At 39.9% G+C, this 18,001-nt stretch overlaps 1 protein-coding gene across 2 annotated transcripts in view; it reads right to left on the bottom strand.

Annotated features, from left to right (window-relative positions):
* Positions 1 to 186: 186 nt before the first annotated feature.
* Positions 187 to 18,001, bottom strand: part of LOC127653947 (rap guanine nucleotide exchange factor 4-like) — a 52,492-nt gene continuing 34,677 nt past the window's right edge. For both annotated transcript variants that reach the window (XM_052140823.1, XM_052140824.1), the window contains 26 exons: positions 17,407 to 17,479; positions 16,901 to 16,965; positions 15,670 to 15,776; positions 14,800 to 14,921; positions 13,810 to 13,993; positions 12,973 to 13,057; positions 12,764 to 12,824; positions 12,403 to 12,479; positions 12,005 to 12,151; positions 11,755 to 11,861; positions 11,543 to 11,628; positions 11,338 to 11,416; positions 10,236 to 10,386; positions 10,008 to 10,096; positions 9,861 to 9,891; positions 9,599 to 9,677; positions 8,993 to 9,139; positions 8,520 to 8,617; positions 6,054 to 6,179; positions 5,777 to 5,955; positions 5,579 to 5,669; positions 4,612 to 4,662; positions 4,384 to 4,471; positions 3,269 to 3,333; positions 3,097 to 3,151; positions 187 to 1,293 (listed from right to left, as the gene is read on the bottom strand). In XM_052140823.1, coding sequence (XP_051996783.1) covers positions 1,166 to 1,293; positions 3,097 to 3,151; positions 3,269 to 3,333; positions 4,384 to 4,471; positions 4,612 to 4,662; positions 5,579 to 5,669; positions 5,777 to 5,955; positions 6,054 to 6,179; positions 8,520 to 8,617; positions 8,993 to 9,139; positions 9,599 to 9,677; positions 9,861 to 9,891; positions 10,008 to 10,096; positions 10,236 to 10,386; positions 11,338 to 11,416; positions 11,543 to 11,628; positions 11,755 to 11,861; positions 12,005 to 12,151; positions 12,403 to 12,479; positions 12,764 to 12,824; positions 12,973 to 13,057; positions 13,810 to 13,993; positions 14,800 to 14,921; positions 15,670 to 15,776; positions 16,901 to 16,965; positions 17,407 to 17,479 — 2,571 coding nt within the window. In that variant the 3' untranslated portion in view covers positions 187 to 1,165. The remainder of the gene's footprint in view (positions 1,294 to 3,096; positions 3,152 to 3,268; positions 3,334 to 4,383; positions 4,472 to 4,611; positions 4,663 to 5,578; positions 5,670 to 5,776; positions 5,956 to 6,053; positions 6,180 to 8,519; positions 8,618 to 8,992; positions 9,140 to 9,598; positions 9,678 to 9,860; positions 9,892 to 10,007; positions 10,097 to 10,235; positions 10,387 to 11,337; positions 11,417 to 11,542; positions 11,629 to 11,754; positions 11,862 to 12,004; positions 12,152 to 12,402; positions 12,480 to 12,763; positions 12,825 to 12,972; positions 13,058 to 13,809; positions 13,994 to 14,799; positions 14,922 to 15,669; positions 15,777 to 16,900; positions 16,966 to 17,406; positions 17,480 to 18,001) is intronic.

Here is an 18,001-nt window from a genome sequence, read left to right as displayed (position 1 = left end):
ACTTGGTAAATTTCATTTATATTCCTATTTGAATGTACACGAATGACTGATATGTTCAGCATTATATAACGTTAATTAATGGCACAATGGAACAAAACAGAATAGAGACAGGAAACACAGGAAATAAAAAGAGAGCAGGAGAAATTTGGAATAAAATGTCCAATCACACCAACAGAAAGTGTTCAATGGCACATTTATTTAGATAATACTATTTACAAGGTAGGCATGGACATTTTCCTAAAAGAAAACAAGTGCCCTACACACACAGCGTCTGACTTTTTAAAAGGCAGGATGAGAACAAACAAAGGCCTTCTTAGACCGATTATGATAACTTGGCAAAATGGGTCAAACCCAAAAATATACAAATATAACTTAATATACAAAATGACATCAATAAGGCTACAGGCTATGGCGAGAGGTAAGTTACTAGCGATTACCAAGTGGTAAAAAATAGTCCTTGAGCCAGAATAATGACATTTATAACTGACTTAACATACCACAAGACATTGAGGCATGGGGGTTTAAAGGAGCATAAATAATTAACTTTTTTGTGGTCGGTAACAAGTTCATAGTTTCATTGATTTCATATGTATTGTACTGCATCTATAATATGTGACTTGTACTAAACTCTTATTTTAGATTGTTCAGAATGTTTTGAGGATCAAAGAAATGCAGACTTGAGCACACGCAGCAGGTTTACAGTGTTCTATAACATTGTACTATGAGAGAATGAACATGAGGAAGGGCCTCACGTAATCTTAGCACAGACTGAATAGAAGGACGCACTCCTTTACATTTTGCTTTCACACACACACTCAAATCCAACTGACCCTTCGCTAAGCCTAAGTTTTGTGTGTTTAGATGGTTTAAACAGATGGTCCAAAAATTCTGTAAAACTTAGTGAAGGGTCAGTAACACATCAAACCTTATTACTAGCAGAAGTCATTAACATGCAGTACACACACACACACACACACACACACACACACACACACACACACACACACACACACACACACGAGAATACATCTTCCACACATAGTTCAGTTGGCAGTGATAGCACATTCAGTCAGCATTCAACTGCAAATTCAGGCAAATTGAGTTTTACTGAGTGTGTATTTTGAAGAGAGGGAGAGAAATAGAGAGAAAGATTGAGCATTGGTGTTTAGGCCCGCCTCGGCTCCAGTCTGAAGGACAGCTGTGATAAGGTTCTCTGATTGTCAATCACACACAACTGACGCACGTAATTCCTCACTTCCTGTGGATTCTTACTGGCTGGAGACGCCTCAGCACCTGATGGAGGTCAAAGGGTAAAATATTTAAAGAACAAAAGCTTAGGTCAGCTATTGCATTTAGTCACTCAATCTTTCAGGTTCAATAGAAGTGCATGCATTTGTGGCATGATGTTGTTTACCACAAACATAAATTTCAACCCAGCACTTGCAACGGAAGTGAATGGGGCCAATCCATAAACTTTAAATAGACAGTTTCAGCAGTGCAGACACAAAACATAAACATTATACATGTTAATATGATTTTAGTGAGATAAAATTGCTTACTAACCTTATTTATGTAAAGTTATATCCAATTTTACAGCTTTGTTGCCATGAAAACGCAACATCGGTAAACCATAAAAGCAATTTCATCACACTAAAATCACATAGGACTGAGATTTTTATCACACTATATATATATATATATATATGTATTGTGTCTATACTTTTGAAAAGGTGTGTATTTTAGTATTTAAGGTCTGACCCCATTCATAAAATTTTCTTATAATCTGCCACATTTTCTCCCATAATGAAACTACCCAATAATCTAAATCCTATATATATATATATATATATATATATATATATAAAAAAAAAAAAAAATATATATATATATATATATATATATATATATATATATATATATATATATATATATATATATATTTTTTTTATTATGTTTTTTTATTTTTATTTTTTATTTGTATATATAATAACAATAATTCCCACAACACCCTGAAAGGTTAAAAATTATTGTCCTTAGAGGAACATGAAGCTATTTTTTTATTCACATTGCACTGCAATTTTGATTTTAATGGATTTGATTTCCCCCCTGAACGAATAGGATCGGGAAAGACTGCCTTCCCCAACGCATTTCATAGCACTAAGAAAGCCCTAGCCGCTTCACACTCTATGCGAGAGACATAGAGAAAGAAAAGGCAGTGGCTGCCGGGCTTGCTCCCATGCTAGACATGTAGCACCTGTTCCCCCCCTTAGGGGTGCTGGGAACTTAAGATCTGTATATGACATCGTTTTGGGGGCATTGGGGAGGTTTACGTGCAGCCGATACAGTTGCTTCTAGCACGCAGCAGCCTGCTTGCACCTGTGTCAGCAGTTCATGTAACACGGTCTAGTGCATGGCCCTTTTGAACGGGACCCCTTGTGTCACTTCATTTGACAAAACGTCGAGTGAGTGACAGAAGGGGAACGTCACGGTTACTGTTGTAACTTCCGTTCCCTGAGGAAGGGAACAAGACAGTTGTGTCCCTTCAGCCACGACACTAGACCTACCACTGTAAATGGCCGTACTTTATTCTCGGCTCCTCGGGGGCAAAAACCTGACTGACAGACGCACGCCCGCTTCCCTTTATACCCGTATGTCTGGGGGCGGGGCATTCAAATTCTGTCTGCCAATTTCTCATCTGCCTTTTCTCAAGTTCAGAGGTATGCGAGGCTCCAAGGAAGACCCCTTGTGTCACTTCATTTGACACATGTCTCGTTCCCTACCTCAGGGAACGGAGGTTACAACAGTAAACGTGACGTTATGTTGTTCATGCAAGAATACTCACAGCCTTTGACAATTTGCCCATTTATGGTTTTCTTTCACTGTCACTTGAGCGTTTTGACAAGGATGTGTATGTTTTAGTGGTGTTTTGTGCTGAGATGAAATTATTAGGGATGTTTGTGTGTGGCATCCTGTTCAGGTTAGCAATAAATCAAATCCGTTGGAGTTCCTGTTTCCCCCATGGGGAGTTGGTACCCTCAGCAGACTGCATATGCATATAGGGAGACCCGACAGTGCATTTGTATGTAGGTGACTCACTGAAGGGCTGACTCCTGCAGTGCCTCACTGCCCGGACTGTGTTAGCAATCAGTCGCTGAGGAAAATAAAGAAATAAATTACATAAACAACAAATCGTCTGGCCAGTCAGATAGTTCCAATTCCAACACTTCTGTGCAGATTAGTGGTCACATATAAATGGTAAAACACTTACCATCTTCTCAAAGTTCACCAGTCCATCAATGAAGGTCTTGTTGCCCTCATGAGTGAATGTCATGTCTAAAAAGAAAAGAGCCAAGAGATTTGTGCTGCAGAACAGAAGTTGGATGTGTTATTTAAGAAGCCCTTATACGTGAAATTTAAATGTGCATTAGATACTGTATTTTTATTATTCCAATTTGACTTTAAGGGTTAGTTTACCCAAAAATGAAAATTCTCACATTTACTTACTCATCCCATCCTAGATGTGTATGACTTTCTTTCTTCTGCAGAACACAAATTAAGATTTTTAGAAGAATATCTCAGATCTTTTGGTCCATTCAGTGCAAGTGAATGGTGATCAGATCTTTAAAGCTAAAAAAGGACATAAAGTGCTACCACACCTGGAGTTGCAATTTTGACTCCAGGGCATGCTGAGTGACTCCAGTCAGGCTTCCTAAGCCACCAATTGGTAATGCGCTCAACAAGCCACATGATAAGATGCACGGATTGATGGGCTCAGACGTGGAGGCAACTGAGATACTTCCTCCGCCACCCATCTAAGAACTACATTATATTTACATTTATATTTACATTTATGCATTTGGCAGATGCTTTCATCCAAAGCGACTTACAGTGCACCTATTACAGGGACAATCCCCCCGGAGCAACCTGGAGTTAAGTGCCTTGCTCAAGGGCCCAACAGTGGCAATCTTGGTGGTGCTGGGGCTTGAACCCCCGACCTTCTGGTCAGTAGCGCACCTGCTGTGATGTAATCTGCCCTCTAGTGAATCTGCTGTGAAGTGTAAGGTAAGATTTATTTGAATTATGGCACACATTAAATAACTCACTCTGGGAAATCCGTCAGTGCAGGAGAAACTCATGTGTGAAAAGTTGAAGTGCTTATTGGAGTTTCAAAGGTTGTATTCACTTGCATTAAATGGACCTATAGAACTGAGATATTTGTCTAAAATCTTTGTATGTGTTCTGCAGAAGAAAGAAAGTCATACACATCTGTGATTGCATGAGGGTGAGTAAATGATGAGAGAATTTTAATTTTGGGGTGAACTATCCCTTTAATGTTTGTGCCAACCAGTGATTGAGAAAATTCAAAATAGGCCACACCCACACCTTTAATGAGGAGGGGCATAAAGGGAATGACTGGCGGCTCCATCTTAGCCACAGTGAGGCGGTAAGAACGGTGATTCCTGGAGGGATCCTAAATGCAAAAGAAAAGTTATAAGTTAATGAGCAATGAGAATCTCAATGACAATAAATATGTCTTACTAGGGGAAAAAAACATCTAAGAAATAAATATGTTTCTTTATAAGAAATTCAACATTTTTGAAATAGACTTACTAATAAACTCTCAAACTCTGCGTAGAACTTCTTAAATTTACTTGGCAGTTTCTAAAAACAAGGGAGAAAAAATTGTGCACAAGTATAATCATACATCAATATTAAAGAATCTAATATTCTAATTTGAGTTTTTAAAGGCAACCTATTTGTCTGTTACTACAAGAGAGCAACTATGCAACTGTGTTGTACTTTATTTATACTGTTCCTTTTATTTTTTCATTCATATTATTTTCTTTAATGTTTACCAATTTCTTTCTATTTATTTTATATATAAATTTTTATTTTATTACTTTCCTTTTTTATTGTTTCTTGCTCTTGCTATGCATTATTATTTCTGCTTAATCTTATGTTGTATGCTGTATTGTCATCACAAGTTAAAGATAAAGAGCTATCCCCTTTCAAGGTCTTAACGTGTCATGGGACGATGTGGTGAAGCAGTAATTTTCCATTGTCTTTTGCATGGTATAATAACACTTGATGAACTTCTGCTAGTCAGACGAAGTCAGACTGAGCATTGAGAAAGACGCAACTAAGATTATTCAATAAACTCTGCTCATTACACCATCACTTATTCTCTATACTATATTCCCTTCTGTCTAACTCTTGGGCTGGTAGAAGAGTGAGTTAACATAGCAAGCTGTTGATGTTGACTGGTTTTGTACATCAGATGGAACTCTGATATTTGGATATTATTACCATCTTCTGATGGAGAGAGAGGTCTAGAAGACCAGGAAGACTGGATCTAACAATATCCATATTTGCCAAAATGTCAATAACACGACTTTTATTCATCAGGATCTATTGATCTATTCTTCAAACTTCATTAAAAGGCAATCCACCTTCATTTCTGAATCAGAATTAATTTTGAGATTTTTTTTTTCAGAAATGAATGAAACAGCTAAGAATACAAAGATTACATTGTCATTGACCCATGCACAGCATGTCAGTAGTGCGATACAGCACTGACCTCCCACGTTTGGCTGAGTCTGCTCACGGCTGGGTTGCACATGCCCATGATAATGGCGAAGAAAGAGTTCAGATTCTTAAACTCCCTACAACTGAGGGAAAAATGCACAAAACACATGGGAGTGTTGAACTTCTTTCAAGTCTCAAAACATGACAATACAACATTTTGGTTAGTTTGTATTTGAAATTGAGAACTCACTGGGCGGCGATCTTGATGAACTTTTTGAGCAGCTGGACTCGTTTGCTGAGCGTTCCACACAGACAGACCTCGGTGACCACCCACAGCTGAACCTGATTAAAGCGTCTCAGGAACAACTCTAGATTCGCTGTGGAGCGTCTGTATGCCTGACGCCCAAAAGTATTATACACCAACTCATACTGCAAGCAAACACACACACACAAACACACACACAGTCAAGTAGAATTCTGTGTTCAAAATCTTTGGTTTGTGTATATAAATGTGTGAGCATCTTTACCTCATGCACACAGCTGAATAGCTCCCAGTCGTACTGAGTCATCTGGAAGGCCAGATCCTTAGAGCTCATCAGCTCGAAACTGGACATTGACCCTGTAGTGGGACCTTCCTGCTCGGGAAGAGGATTCTTCACACACATACAAACATTGTATGTCAATACTGTAACATAAGGAGGGACGTAACCTATTTATTTTTTTGAGAGGTCAGCAGTCCTGGCTCAGTTGGTGTCTGTGGCAGGGCAGAGGGCGGGGCCGGGTCGTGATCATACACACCTGGTCCCTTATCAGGCTAATCAAGCCTCCGAGAGGGATAAAGGTCGACTGCGGAGGATTGTGCGGGGGAGAGAGATAGTTTACGGACATGTCCGTCATATGTGTGTTTGTTGTCTTTTAAGTTTCTCATTAAAATATTATTTCTATTGTAAAGCCGGTTCTCTCCTCCTCCTTTCCATTGACTGCTTTACACTGGTGGCGAAACCCAGGAAGGAGGAGGGATACGCCGTAGTAGAGTTCTCGCCACTACCGTCCACCCCAACGGAGCAGCCACGGCCCTCTGCCGGGGGACGAGGAGCCCGGCCGCCTGGAAGAGGACGACGGCCGACGACCGCGAGGGGAGAAGGGGTTACTAACCGACCGCCTGGAGCGGTCAGGGCCGCTGCCAGAGGTGGAGGAGTCACCTACCAGCCGCTGAAACGCGGCGGGGTCTGAGACCGCCGACCGCGAGTGGGGAGGGGCTCGCTGATGACCGCCTGGATCGGGAGAACCGCTGCCAGGGTCGGGGGAGACCCCTTCTGTTCTCCGAGAACTCGGCAGGGCTTTCCGTCCGCCAGGGGCTGGAGGACTGCCTCCGATCCGCCCGGAGATGCGGGGCTGTCGTCCGTTAGAGGGTGGAGGAGTGGCCGAGGAACAAGCTACGGCGTATCAGAGAACTGGCGAGTACGTTTTTTTTCTCTCTCTCTCTCTCCTCTCTCTCTCTCACTGCCGCTCTGCGTTGGCCTTTTCCCTCTCGTTTAAATTTTACAGTGTTTTTTTGGGGGGTACTACACTGTTACAGGAAGTACCCCCCCATTTAATTATTTCTGTTTCCCTCCCCTTGTCCCCTCCCTCGTCCAGGTAGACTGGGATGACCTGCCGGCAGACGGGGTAAAAAGACACGCCCTCCCCAGGGAAAGGGGGGGGGGTACATCATGCCGGGGGCTCCCCTGCCTGAAAGAAAGAGGGAGGAATGTGGCAGGGCGCAGGGTGGGGCCGGGTCGTGATCATACACACCTGGTCCCTTATCAGACTAATCAAGCCTCCGAGAGGGATAAAGGTCGACTGCGGAGGATTGTGCGGGAGAGAGAGATAGTTTACGGACATGTCCTTCATATGTGTGTTCGTTTTTCATTATTTATATTGTAAAGCTGGTTCTCGCCTCCTCCTTTCCATTGACTGCTTTACAGTGTCCTAGATGAGACAGCGCATCTCTTTGCTTATATGAGTTTATATTACAGGATCTACACATCATTTTACATTGAGTGTGGACTTTTTTGATTCAGAATCATCTGCTGTAAGTTGCGACATGCCATTTCCTATATCATATTTATTTTTCATGATGTAATAAAACAAAATGTGAGAAAAACTCTCGTTTATTATACATGTGTATGTCACGTGTTAATACTCACTGTACTATCTGAGTTAAACAAATTTGCTCATTGTAATCTACTAATGAAGACCTTTCCATTGATATATAACACATGGCTATGAAAATGGAAAATTGATTATTATGAAATTGGAACATTTCTTATTTGTCAGCATTTTATAATTGGTCAGATCAGATATATTAATTGTTAAGACAAGAGTCTAAGCTTTAAAACGACACATTTTGGGGGGCCTGGGTAGCTCAGCGAGTATTGACGCTGACTACCACCCCAGGTTACCAAAATTGGCCCGGTTGCTAGGGAGGGTAGAGTCACATGGGGTAACCTCCGCGTGGTCGCGATTAGTGGTTCTCGCTCTCAATGGGGTGCATGGCAAGTTGTGCGTGGATCGCGAAGTGTAGCATGAGCCTCCACATGCTGAGACTCCGCGGTGTCATGCACAATGAGCCACGTGATAAGACACGTGTATTGACAAGTGGAGGGAACTGAGACTTGTGGGGAGTACCTGCCACCCAGATTGAGGTGAGTAACTGAATCACCACGAGGACCTACTAAGTAGTGGGAATTGGGCATTCCAAATTGGGAGAAAACATTTAAAAAAAAAAAATTAAAATAATAAAAAAAACAGCATACTTTGTGCAGATCGAGCTAGTGTTTGTTGAATAATACAATAATACTATTGTTTGTGTGTTCAGTGCCCCCCTGCGGCCCGGAAACGTCACATGCTCTCTCTATTTGAATGGGTATGCCGCTTCTGAATATAAAATCACTTGAAAATACCAACACAAATCTTACAATAACTAACAAATACAGTACATTGGATCTCACCAGTGTGTCGACCTGTTCTCTGGAACAGACAAACAATCGTCCGTTCACTCCCACGGACTGGAACACTGATACATCATTGGGCTTTAGAATCTGCTTTTCTGCAGAGAAATAAAATCCAGAATCACAAATCACATGAGCACTTTTGTGGCCGTACAGCATCAACACCTAAAAAGTCTACCAACAGGTTTAATTAAATAAACAAACTTTATTTACTACTTTTAATATTTATACTAGATAAACCTCAAGCTATTGTAGGATTTAAACTTATCCTGGTGCTCTTCAAAAAGTTTTTAAAAGGCTTAATTTGATTGCTGATCTGGAGAGGGATTATATAATGCAGAAAAAGGGCATAAAAGGACAATGTTCCTTCTACAAAGTTTTGAGTGTATTGATTTGTATCTCCAAGGGCAACTAAAATTAAATCTCCAATCAGTGTGTGTGTAGTTGGAAGTGCTAGTGTGTGTGTGGCTCACTTCCAGATGCGCTGAGATTTATCAGAAGCAGCTCTTCAGTGGATCCAAGTTTATCTGCTACAGCTGCGGTCACCTCTCTCCCCGTGGCCAGAACAGCAACACGGATAGTAGTGTAGGTGTGATCACTGCAGTACACCTTCAAGAGTACTACACACAGAGAGAAAGTCAGAGATGAAAAACAGAACATTAGCTGATTGATTGATTTTTCCATTACAAATAATATTAGTATAACAAAGATTAATTGAAAGCATATATTAATGTAAAAATGTCTTAGTATAAGGTATTTCACCAATGACAGCATGCACTCGAGCTGGCATGGACTCCACAAAACTCGATGATCCATGTTATCCAACATGGATTTGAGAATATTCCAAAGAGCATCTTGTGTGCTCCAATGGAAACAAGCAAATCTGAGTTTTTGTACAAAGGAGTTCACATGGCAAATATCACAAATTTGCTTACATTTGATACAAGAGAGTCTTCTTTTTGCCATAATTGTTTTTGTCATAATGTTTACATTTGATTTCCAGGTTGAAATTTTTTTTCTCCAGATTTTCAATGTGGTCTAAGACTTTTGAACCCCACTTTACATATCCAGATACTCACTGTCATCAAAGCTTCTTATTGGCTGCTTTTTCGCGAGCCTCTCCTCTCCATAGCTGAATTGTCGCAGGAGAAATTTATTCTGAGAGATCACAAAGAAAAACATTCATAGATACTGATTGAAATATTACCAAATGCATATGAACTCTGCTTAAGGCAATCAGATATTGATGGTTTATTTTTAACAATACACATGATATAGACTACAGATTTCGATCTGTAAATATAATCTTAAAATGCTGGTTAGGAAGCAGAGTTGCGCTACCTTTTTTTGCAAGGTCCGTGCATCATCTGGACTGAGATAAAGATAATGGAAAAGTATAAATGTGGACCTGTAACATTACATGACTCATTTACATAATGGAACTAATACTAGCCCACTATGGACACACAAAAATCATTAAAAACCTACTATTGCTTGATGATTCTCTCCAGTTCTGGCAGAAGATCCTTCAGTGAACGCAAAACCCTTGCGTCATTAGACACAAACCCGTGCAGCTCCTGCATACACAAATCAACACACACACACACAAACAGAATCATGTTTATGGTGTTTTGACTTGTGTCTACAATCTGACTGCCACGTCTCCGTGCAGACAGGGGGTAGGCGAGTGTGTGCCAGCATGTGTGTGTTTGTAACCTCCAGAAAGCTGAGTGCCGTGTCATCTTCCAGCAGATGGTGGGCCTGGAGGGTGGCCCAGCGCAGAGCCAGACTGAGCACCCGTCTTTTGCTGGCAACAGTGTAGTCTAGACGCTCCTGTTCAGAGCCCTGAGATGCCTGAGAGTGGTAGGTGCACACACGCTAAGGAAAATACACATACTTAAAAAATGTGCTGTTACTACAATTAGAGAAAAACTAAGAGAAAAGAAACTGGCAGAGGGATGGATGGATGGACGGACAGATGGAGAGATAAATAGATGGATAGATAGATAGACAGACAGACAAATATATAGATGGATGGATGGATAAATTGAAGGATGGACGACAGACGTACGGATATATGGATGGATAGAAAGACAGACAGACAGATAGATGTACGGACAGAAGATGTGCGGAAGGATGGATGGATGGATGGATAGATGGGTACGACGTATGGACGGATAGATGGACAGATGGATGGAAGGATAGATGGACAGATGGATGGACAGTCAGACAGATGAATGGATGGATAGGTAAATTGAAGAATGGACGACAGAACGACAGATGAATGGATGGATAGAAAGACAGACAGACAGATAGATATACAGACAGAAGATGGATGGAGGGATAGATGGATGGACGGATGGACAGATAGATGAACAGATGGATGACAGACCAACCGACGGACGGATGAATGGATGGATAGAAGGATAGATAGATAGATGTACGTACAGAAGATGGGTGGAAGAATGGATGGAGGGATAGACAGATGGATAGACGGATAGATGGACAGATGGATGGATGGACAGTCAGACAGATGGATGGACGGATGGATAGATAAATTGAAGAATGGACGTCAGACCGACCGACGGGTGGATGAATAGAAGGACAGACAGATAGATAGATAGATGGATGGATGTACGGACAGAAGATGGGCGGAAGAATGGATGGATGGAGGGATAGACAGATGGACAGATGGATGGATGGACAGTCGGACAGATGGATGGATGGATGGACAGATAAATTGAAGAATGGACGACAGACCGACCGAAGGACGGATGAATGGATGGATAGAAAGACTGCAGGATAGATTGCAGGATATTGGGCCAGGAGGGCGGGGCACAGCTGGCTGTTGGGCATGAACACAGAGTGCATAAGCACAAAGTCATCCAGAGTTGGATCTGTGGAAATAAAAAATACATTTATTTCAATTATTGAGAGTATGATTAAGACGTTTCGACAGATTTATCAAATCATAACTTTCAGTAATGGGTTTATGGGAAATTAATAGGTTATAGGTGCAGTACCTGGGTCAGAGAAATTAATGTCCAACCGCACTGTCTCCAGCAGATGCTCCAGTATCTTCTCTGGGGTTCCTGACATCACAGTGTACCTTTCCAGAAAACACAGACACAGGAAAATTACTCTGATGGAAGAATGCAAGGATAGAATGATGGATTTATTACTGATGATAAAGAAATATATGGATAAATTGAGTTATATGGATTTGATTAGATACTTGAAGTGGGCTGGGATGTTTCCATGGCTGGAGGGCCGAAGACTCTTCTGAAGCACCAGAACATCCTGCTCATGCTCCTTTAGACGTACCGTGTTTGCTTCAACATCCTACACACACACACACGGAGTATGCACAAGTAAAATTGCATGCGATCAAGAAACATGGCATTATGTTTTGCCACATATATCTACTTTGAAATTATATTTTTCTTTCATTAGTGTTTGTATGTTTCAACACTGTGTGTCTCTACCCTGAGTATACGGTTGAAATCCTCTTTGTCCACTCTCAGGAAGTGGCAGTTGTCCTCTCTCAGGACGATAGAGGCAGCACGGGGGGCATCGTTCACCAGTGCCAGTTTGCCAAAATCATCTCCTTCATGCAGCGTGCATACCACACCCTACACACAGACAGGATCAGAGGCATCAGTCTAATGGTGCAATAACAACCCTGAAACAAGGATTTTAGTATGTGATATATGGGCAGCTGTTTATCTCTTTGCCGGACTCGGGGGAGCTCCTTGTTGATAATTTCGCTTGGGTTGGTCAAGCGAAATTAAGAACAGTGTGAAACATGGAACAAGATAACCCAGGGTTAAAAAACGTATGAAAAGCCCATTCAAATTCAGTCCTTCATGAGTGCTGACATCACCTTGCCATAGATAACAACATTAACAGATCCCTTCTGGATAATGTACCAAGAGGTGCCTTCTTCTCCTTGATTAAACACTGAAATACAGAAAGCAATCATACACAGAACATGACTAAGGGGATTACAACAGGACAGGTATATAACAATAATTATCATACTTATTATTTATATTAATTATATAAATATTTTAGAAAAATATTATCTTCACACTGTAATCAAATAAATATTAAAAACTCATAAACAAGACTGATACACTGATGTATAATCTCTCTATGATCATATATCTTTCAATAAACTTTAACAATCCACATTTTTAAATTTATAACAAACTCTAAAGCAGCAAATACACTTTCAAACCTACAGACAGTGCCTGCTTTGGCTTGTGACTCAAAGACAAGGACACCAGCAAGCTCCCTCTTCACCTGCAGGGGGCAGCACAACCACAGCTCATGTTACCAGGTTTGTATTATTTCAGTGCTGATATCAAATGAAGAGCTTTATGCATCTGCAGAAATGAAAACATACAGGATCAATACGAATATACAGTGTAATAGAGGTCTGTGCGCTTACAGTGTTCGAGAGATGAGAGAGAGCTTTGATATGCAGCAGCTCATCATAAATGATCTCCAGATCTTCAGCCGCTCTTTGACCTGGCCTGAAGACCGAGTGAGGGACAAAGAGACAAAGAAAGGAGAGGAGGAAAATGTTGGAAGGCAAAAATGGACTGTAGACATCAAGAGGTCTATATTTTTATCAATCCTATCACATAGAAAAATAAGCACATCTTGTAATTATGCTGTACAGTAACAAATGCACCTTTCCAAATGGGACAGTAGAATATTAAGGGATAATTTCACCGAAAAATAAATATTCTGCTATTATTTATACCAATACATTTCTTGTCTTCTTAAAGGAATAGTACACCCAAAAACTACACAAAGATTTTTAGGAGAATATCTTAGCTCTGTAGGTCCTCACAATGTAAGTGAATCATGACCAAAACTTTGAAGCTCCACAAAGCACATAAATGCAGCATAAAAATTATCTGTAAAACACCAGTGATTAAATCCATGTCTTCAGAAGCGATATGATAGATGTAGGTGAGAAACAGATTAATGTCCTTTTTTACTATTGATAATTTCCCTTCCCATGGACTACTTTATTGATACATTTTCAGTCCTTTTTAAAGTGAGTCTCTATCAACTCCAATTATACTGATAATATAAACCAGTATATTCATTAAAACCTCTTCTTTTGTGTTCCGCATAAGAAAGAAAGTCATACAGATTTGAAATGACCTGAGGGTGAGTAAATAATCACAGAATTTTTATTTTTGGATGAACTATCCCTTAAATGCAAATTTCAAATAAATCTGAGATACTGCAGGGGGCGCTCTTGGTCACTCACGGTTTCCTGAGGATCATTCGAATGTGTGCGTCAGGCCCGATCAGAGAGAGGAAGAGGAGTGTCTCCTGCAGCTCTTCCTCTGCCTCTCGTTTCTCATCGTCGCTAGGCAACACCGCATCCTCCTCCTCATCATCAAGGAAACGGTAAAAGAGGTACTTATCCTGAAAGTTTATCTCATGGTCGACTGTTGATGCAATGGGAAAGAAACAACAGATTAGTGATGAAATACAGCCCTTAATTTGGTGCAGTGTGAGGTATTTGATAATTTTGAGGAATAATTTAGTTTTTTCCCCCCTCAAGATTTTTTTTACACCAGTAACAATTGTAATTTAGTTATTCATAATAATTTTCTGCCATTCCATCACCCAAAAATGAAAATTATGTCATCTTTTACTCACCATAATGTTGTTCCAACCCTATATGACTTTCTTTCTTCAGTAGAACACAAAAGATGTAAGTCACTATTCACAATCATTAAAGAAAGAAAATTGCAATGAAAGTGAAAAAGCTAACTGTGAAAAGGAGGAGGGCGTGGCCGGGCTGTGAGGGTGTGCTAAGTTGCCCCAAACGAGAGAGATAGGAGCAGCCGGGGATGCCAGAGAGGGAGAGAGAGAGACACACACATGGAGCTGTGCTTGTGTGTCTGCGTGTCAGTGTTCTGCTGAAAAGCAAAGTTGTATGTTGTTTAAGTTGAACATTAAAGTCTACGTGTATTGTTCAAGCTGGTCCCAGCTTCCTCCTTCCCACACAACAACAAACCAGGTTACACTTAACATTCTGCTTAAAATATATTTTTGTGTTGCATGGAAGAACGTAAGTCATACAGGTTTGGAACAACATGAGGGTGAGGAAATTATGACAGAATTTAGAATGTAAATGGCCACTGAAAACTCAATGAAAACTGATTTCTTATGATATGACCCCTTTCATTTTTACAAACTGTAGCTGCCACTATAGTGAGTGGTACAGGCGTATCTGTGTGATGTGTACCGTGGTTTAAGACTCCTTCCTCCAAGAGCACCTGCCACATTCCCACAGCATGACCTCGACTGTGAACACATGAACTCTGCTGAAGCAGCCAGTCGACCAGCTCTGTCCCGACACAACACTGCCTGTAAACACATACAGATCATTCTGTGCACATACAGTGTGTGTTCTGCAAATGCTATACATACACTGTGGCATCCAAAATTCTTAAAACACATAAAAAAATCTGCGATTTCTTTCATTTAAACAACAAAAACAAATATATATTTTGAATTGTCCTGCTGACAGTATTTTTCTAATGAATCTTTCTTTTAATTATTATTAGTAAAGAATGCAAAACAGAACCATCATCACTATAGTGGTCTCAGACTTTTGGACGCCACTGTCCTCTTGTAAAAATGAATCTTGCAAATGATATGGAATATTATTTTATATAAATATAATGTGCATTTGTAAGAGTTTCCACATAAACACACACACACACACACACACACACACACACACACACACACACACGTAATGTTTCCATGTTTTATGGGGACTTTCCTTAGACATAATGGTTTTTATACTGTACAAACTTTATATTCTATCCCCTAAACCTAACCCAACCCCTAAACCTAACCCTCACAGAAAACTTTCTGCATTTTTACATTTTCAAAAAACATAATTTAGTATGATTTATAAGCTGTTTTCCTCATGGGGACCAACAAAATGTCCCCACAAGGTCAAAAATTTCGGGTTTTACTATCCTTATGGGGACATTTGGTCCCCACAAAGTGATAAATACACGCTCACGCTCTCTCACACACACACACACACACACACACACACACACACACACACACACACACACACACACACACACACACACACCTGTAGGTTTTCAGATGATACTTTCTATCTCTGATCATGTGGGGCGCTCTGGCCAGTATAGCGTTATGCAAGACTTTTTCTGCCCTTAAAATCTTTTCTGTTGGGAACTAAAGCAGAAAAAACAGAGAGACGGAAGTTAGACAGAAGATAGAGAGACGTAGACACACATTCATTGTGATACACTTGCCTACAATCACTTTGCTAGGGTAAATGACAGGATGCTGTTTTCAGCAGATGCTGTTTTAAATTAAATAAATACATTACACATGATTAACAAAGTTGTATGTGGCATGTGATGACAGACTGCAGTCTTGAGTTATGTGTGATCTTGAATATGAATATGGAACTTACTATCAAAGCCACGCTACTGCTCTGGGGTCATTGTCAGGAAACTTGCCATACAGTAATTACAGAAAATGTTTTGGAGAATCCATGTATTCATTCATACATTCCTTACAGCTTTGCAGAGTACCAATTGTTATTTATCGTTTCATACCCTAAACCTAACCATAAAGCACTAAATTATTTCAGCCTTATATACATATGTACGGTATACATAAATTATATACATATTATTTTAAAAGATAACTGAGTCAATTCTAAAGTATCATACACTTTCAGTACTTCACACATTATTATTAAAACAAGATCAATAACCCAATGCATTTCTCTTACAAAACATTTTTGTGCCAACCCTGTTACGTTCAAAATGTCATTACTTTCGTACTAACGCGAGAAGTCGGAAGCACATGCTTTGTACACAACAGAAGAACAAATGTCATGTGAGAGTTAGTTCATTTCAAACAAATACAGCACTGGATGGAAGCAGTTAAAAACGAGCCATGTGGTCAAACATTTTAATCATGCTACTTCTTTAAATATATTATGCTAGAAAGATTAATAAAGGTTTGGAATGTCAGGAATGAACAAAGTGAGGGACAAAGACAGATTAAGATAATGCATATGGCTTTTTAGAAAAAAAAAAAGAGATGGTGAAAACATAATTTTATTTCACTAAGTATTTGATTTTTCTTCTAAATTCAGATTAAAAAAGAAAGATTTAAAAATGAGATTAAATTACAATTTTTAACGTTTAAAGTTATTTTGTATGAAACACTAAACCATCAAATCTATCAAATCATGTAATAATTTCTGTATCCTGTTTTTTATATCAGCTGTAATTACTGTGGGTGTGCAAGTCTAAACAGACATTAATGATGGACATTCGTACCTTGTTCAGGTTTTTTGACATAAAATTGAGGGGGTCGTTGCTGAGGTTATCTTTGTCAGGCATTCCTGCATCAAACAAAAACAAACATCTTTAAAAGGATAGTTAACCTAAAATTACATTTCTGCCATCATTTACTCACCCTCATGTTGTTCCAAACCCATATGCCTTTCTTTCTTCTGTGGAACACCAAAGGAGATGTTAAGCAGAATGACAGCCTCAGTCACCATTCACTTTCTGTATTTTTCCCATACAATGGAAGTGAATGGTGACTGAGTCTAACATTCTGTCTGACATCTCCTTTTGTGTTCTACGGAAGATCAAATATCATACGGGTTTGGAACAACGTGAGGGGGAGTAAATGATGACAGGAATTGTATTTCCGGTGAACTATTCCTTTAACACACTCCTACACAATAACACACACAGAATATACAGCATTAAAAGACACGTTTGCTTTAATTCCTTGATGTTTTATGCGAGTGTGTATGTTTTTATGTGATACTCACTGTCATTAGTAGCTCCGCTGTCCATCACTCCATACGGCGGGGCGAGAAGCCCTGTCATGCACTGCCTGTATTTCTGCAACAAACAAAACAACACAACAATAATTTATTCCAGCCACTTAAAACCTCAGATCACTGTTGTGTCATTTTCATACAGCTGAACTGCCTTTACATCATTAAAAGCTCTGTAGTAAGACCGGCGAGCTCCGCCAATCAAGCCTTTTGTGGTTCGGCAAAGATCACCATGAATATTCAGATGTTTCATTCTTTCTCTTTTCCATCGCCATGGTGATTGGTGACGATGTGATACATGCAGCTGAAGGAACAGCAGGTAATGAATGAAACACAGATGCCGGCCCAAACTCACCTGGAGTTCAAACACACACATTAGCCTGCTCCTGCAAATATTTTGAAAATGAAATGAGTTGTGAATGTAGTTTACAGCCAAGCCAACATGACCACTCTGGAAATTGACATGTTGCGTCCGAATGTTCATGCACTCTGAAATCATCCCCATTCGCCAAGTTACTGACAAGCACCATACCAATCATGGCACCATATCAATTCAAATGTTTTTACTTTTTCTTGTGTTATCTAA

This window comes from Xyrauchen texanus, chromosome 13 (genome assembly GCF_025860055.1).
Source record: "Xyrauchen texanus isolate HMW12.3.18 chromosome 13, RBS_HiC_50CHRs, whole genome shotgun sequence".
Taxonomy (NCBI): domain Eukaryota; kingdom Metazoa; phylum Chordata; class Actinopteri; order Cypriniformes; family Catostomidae; genus Xyrauchen; species Xyrauchen texanus.
Note: the sequence above shows the minus strand (reverse complement) of the source record. Positions and strands in the feature narration are given on the sequence as shown.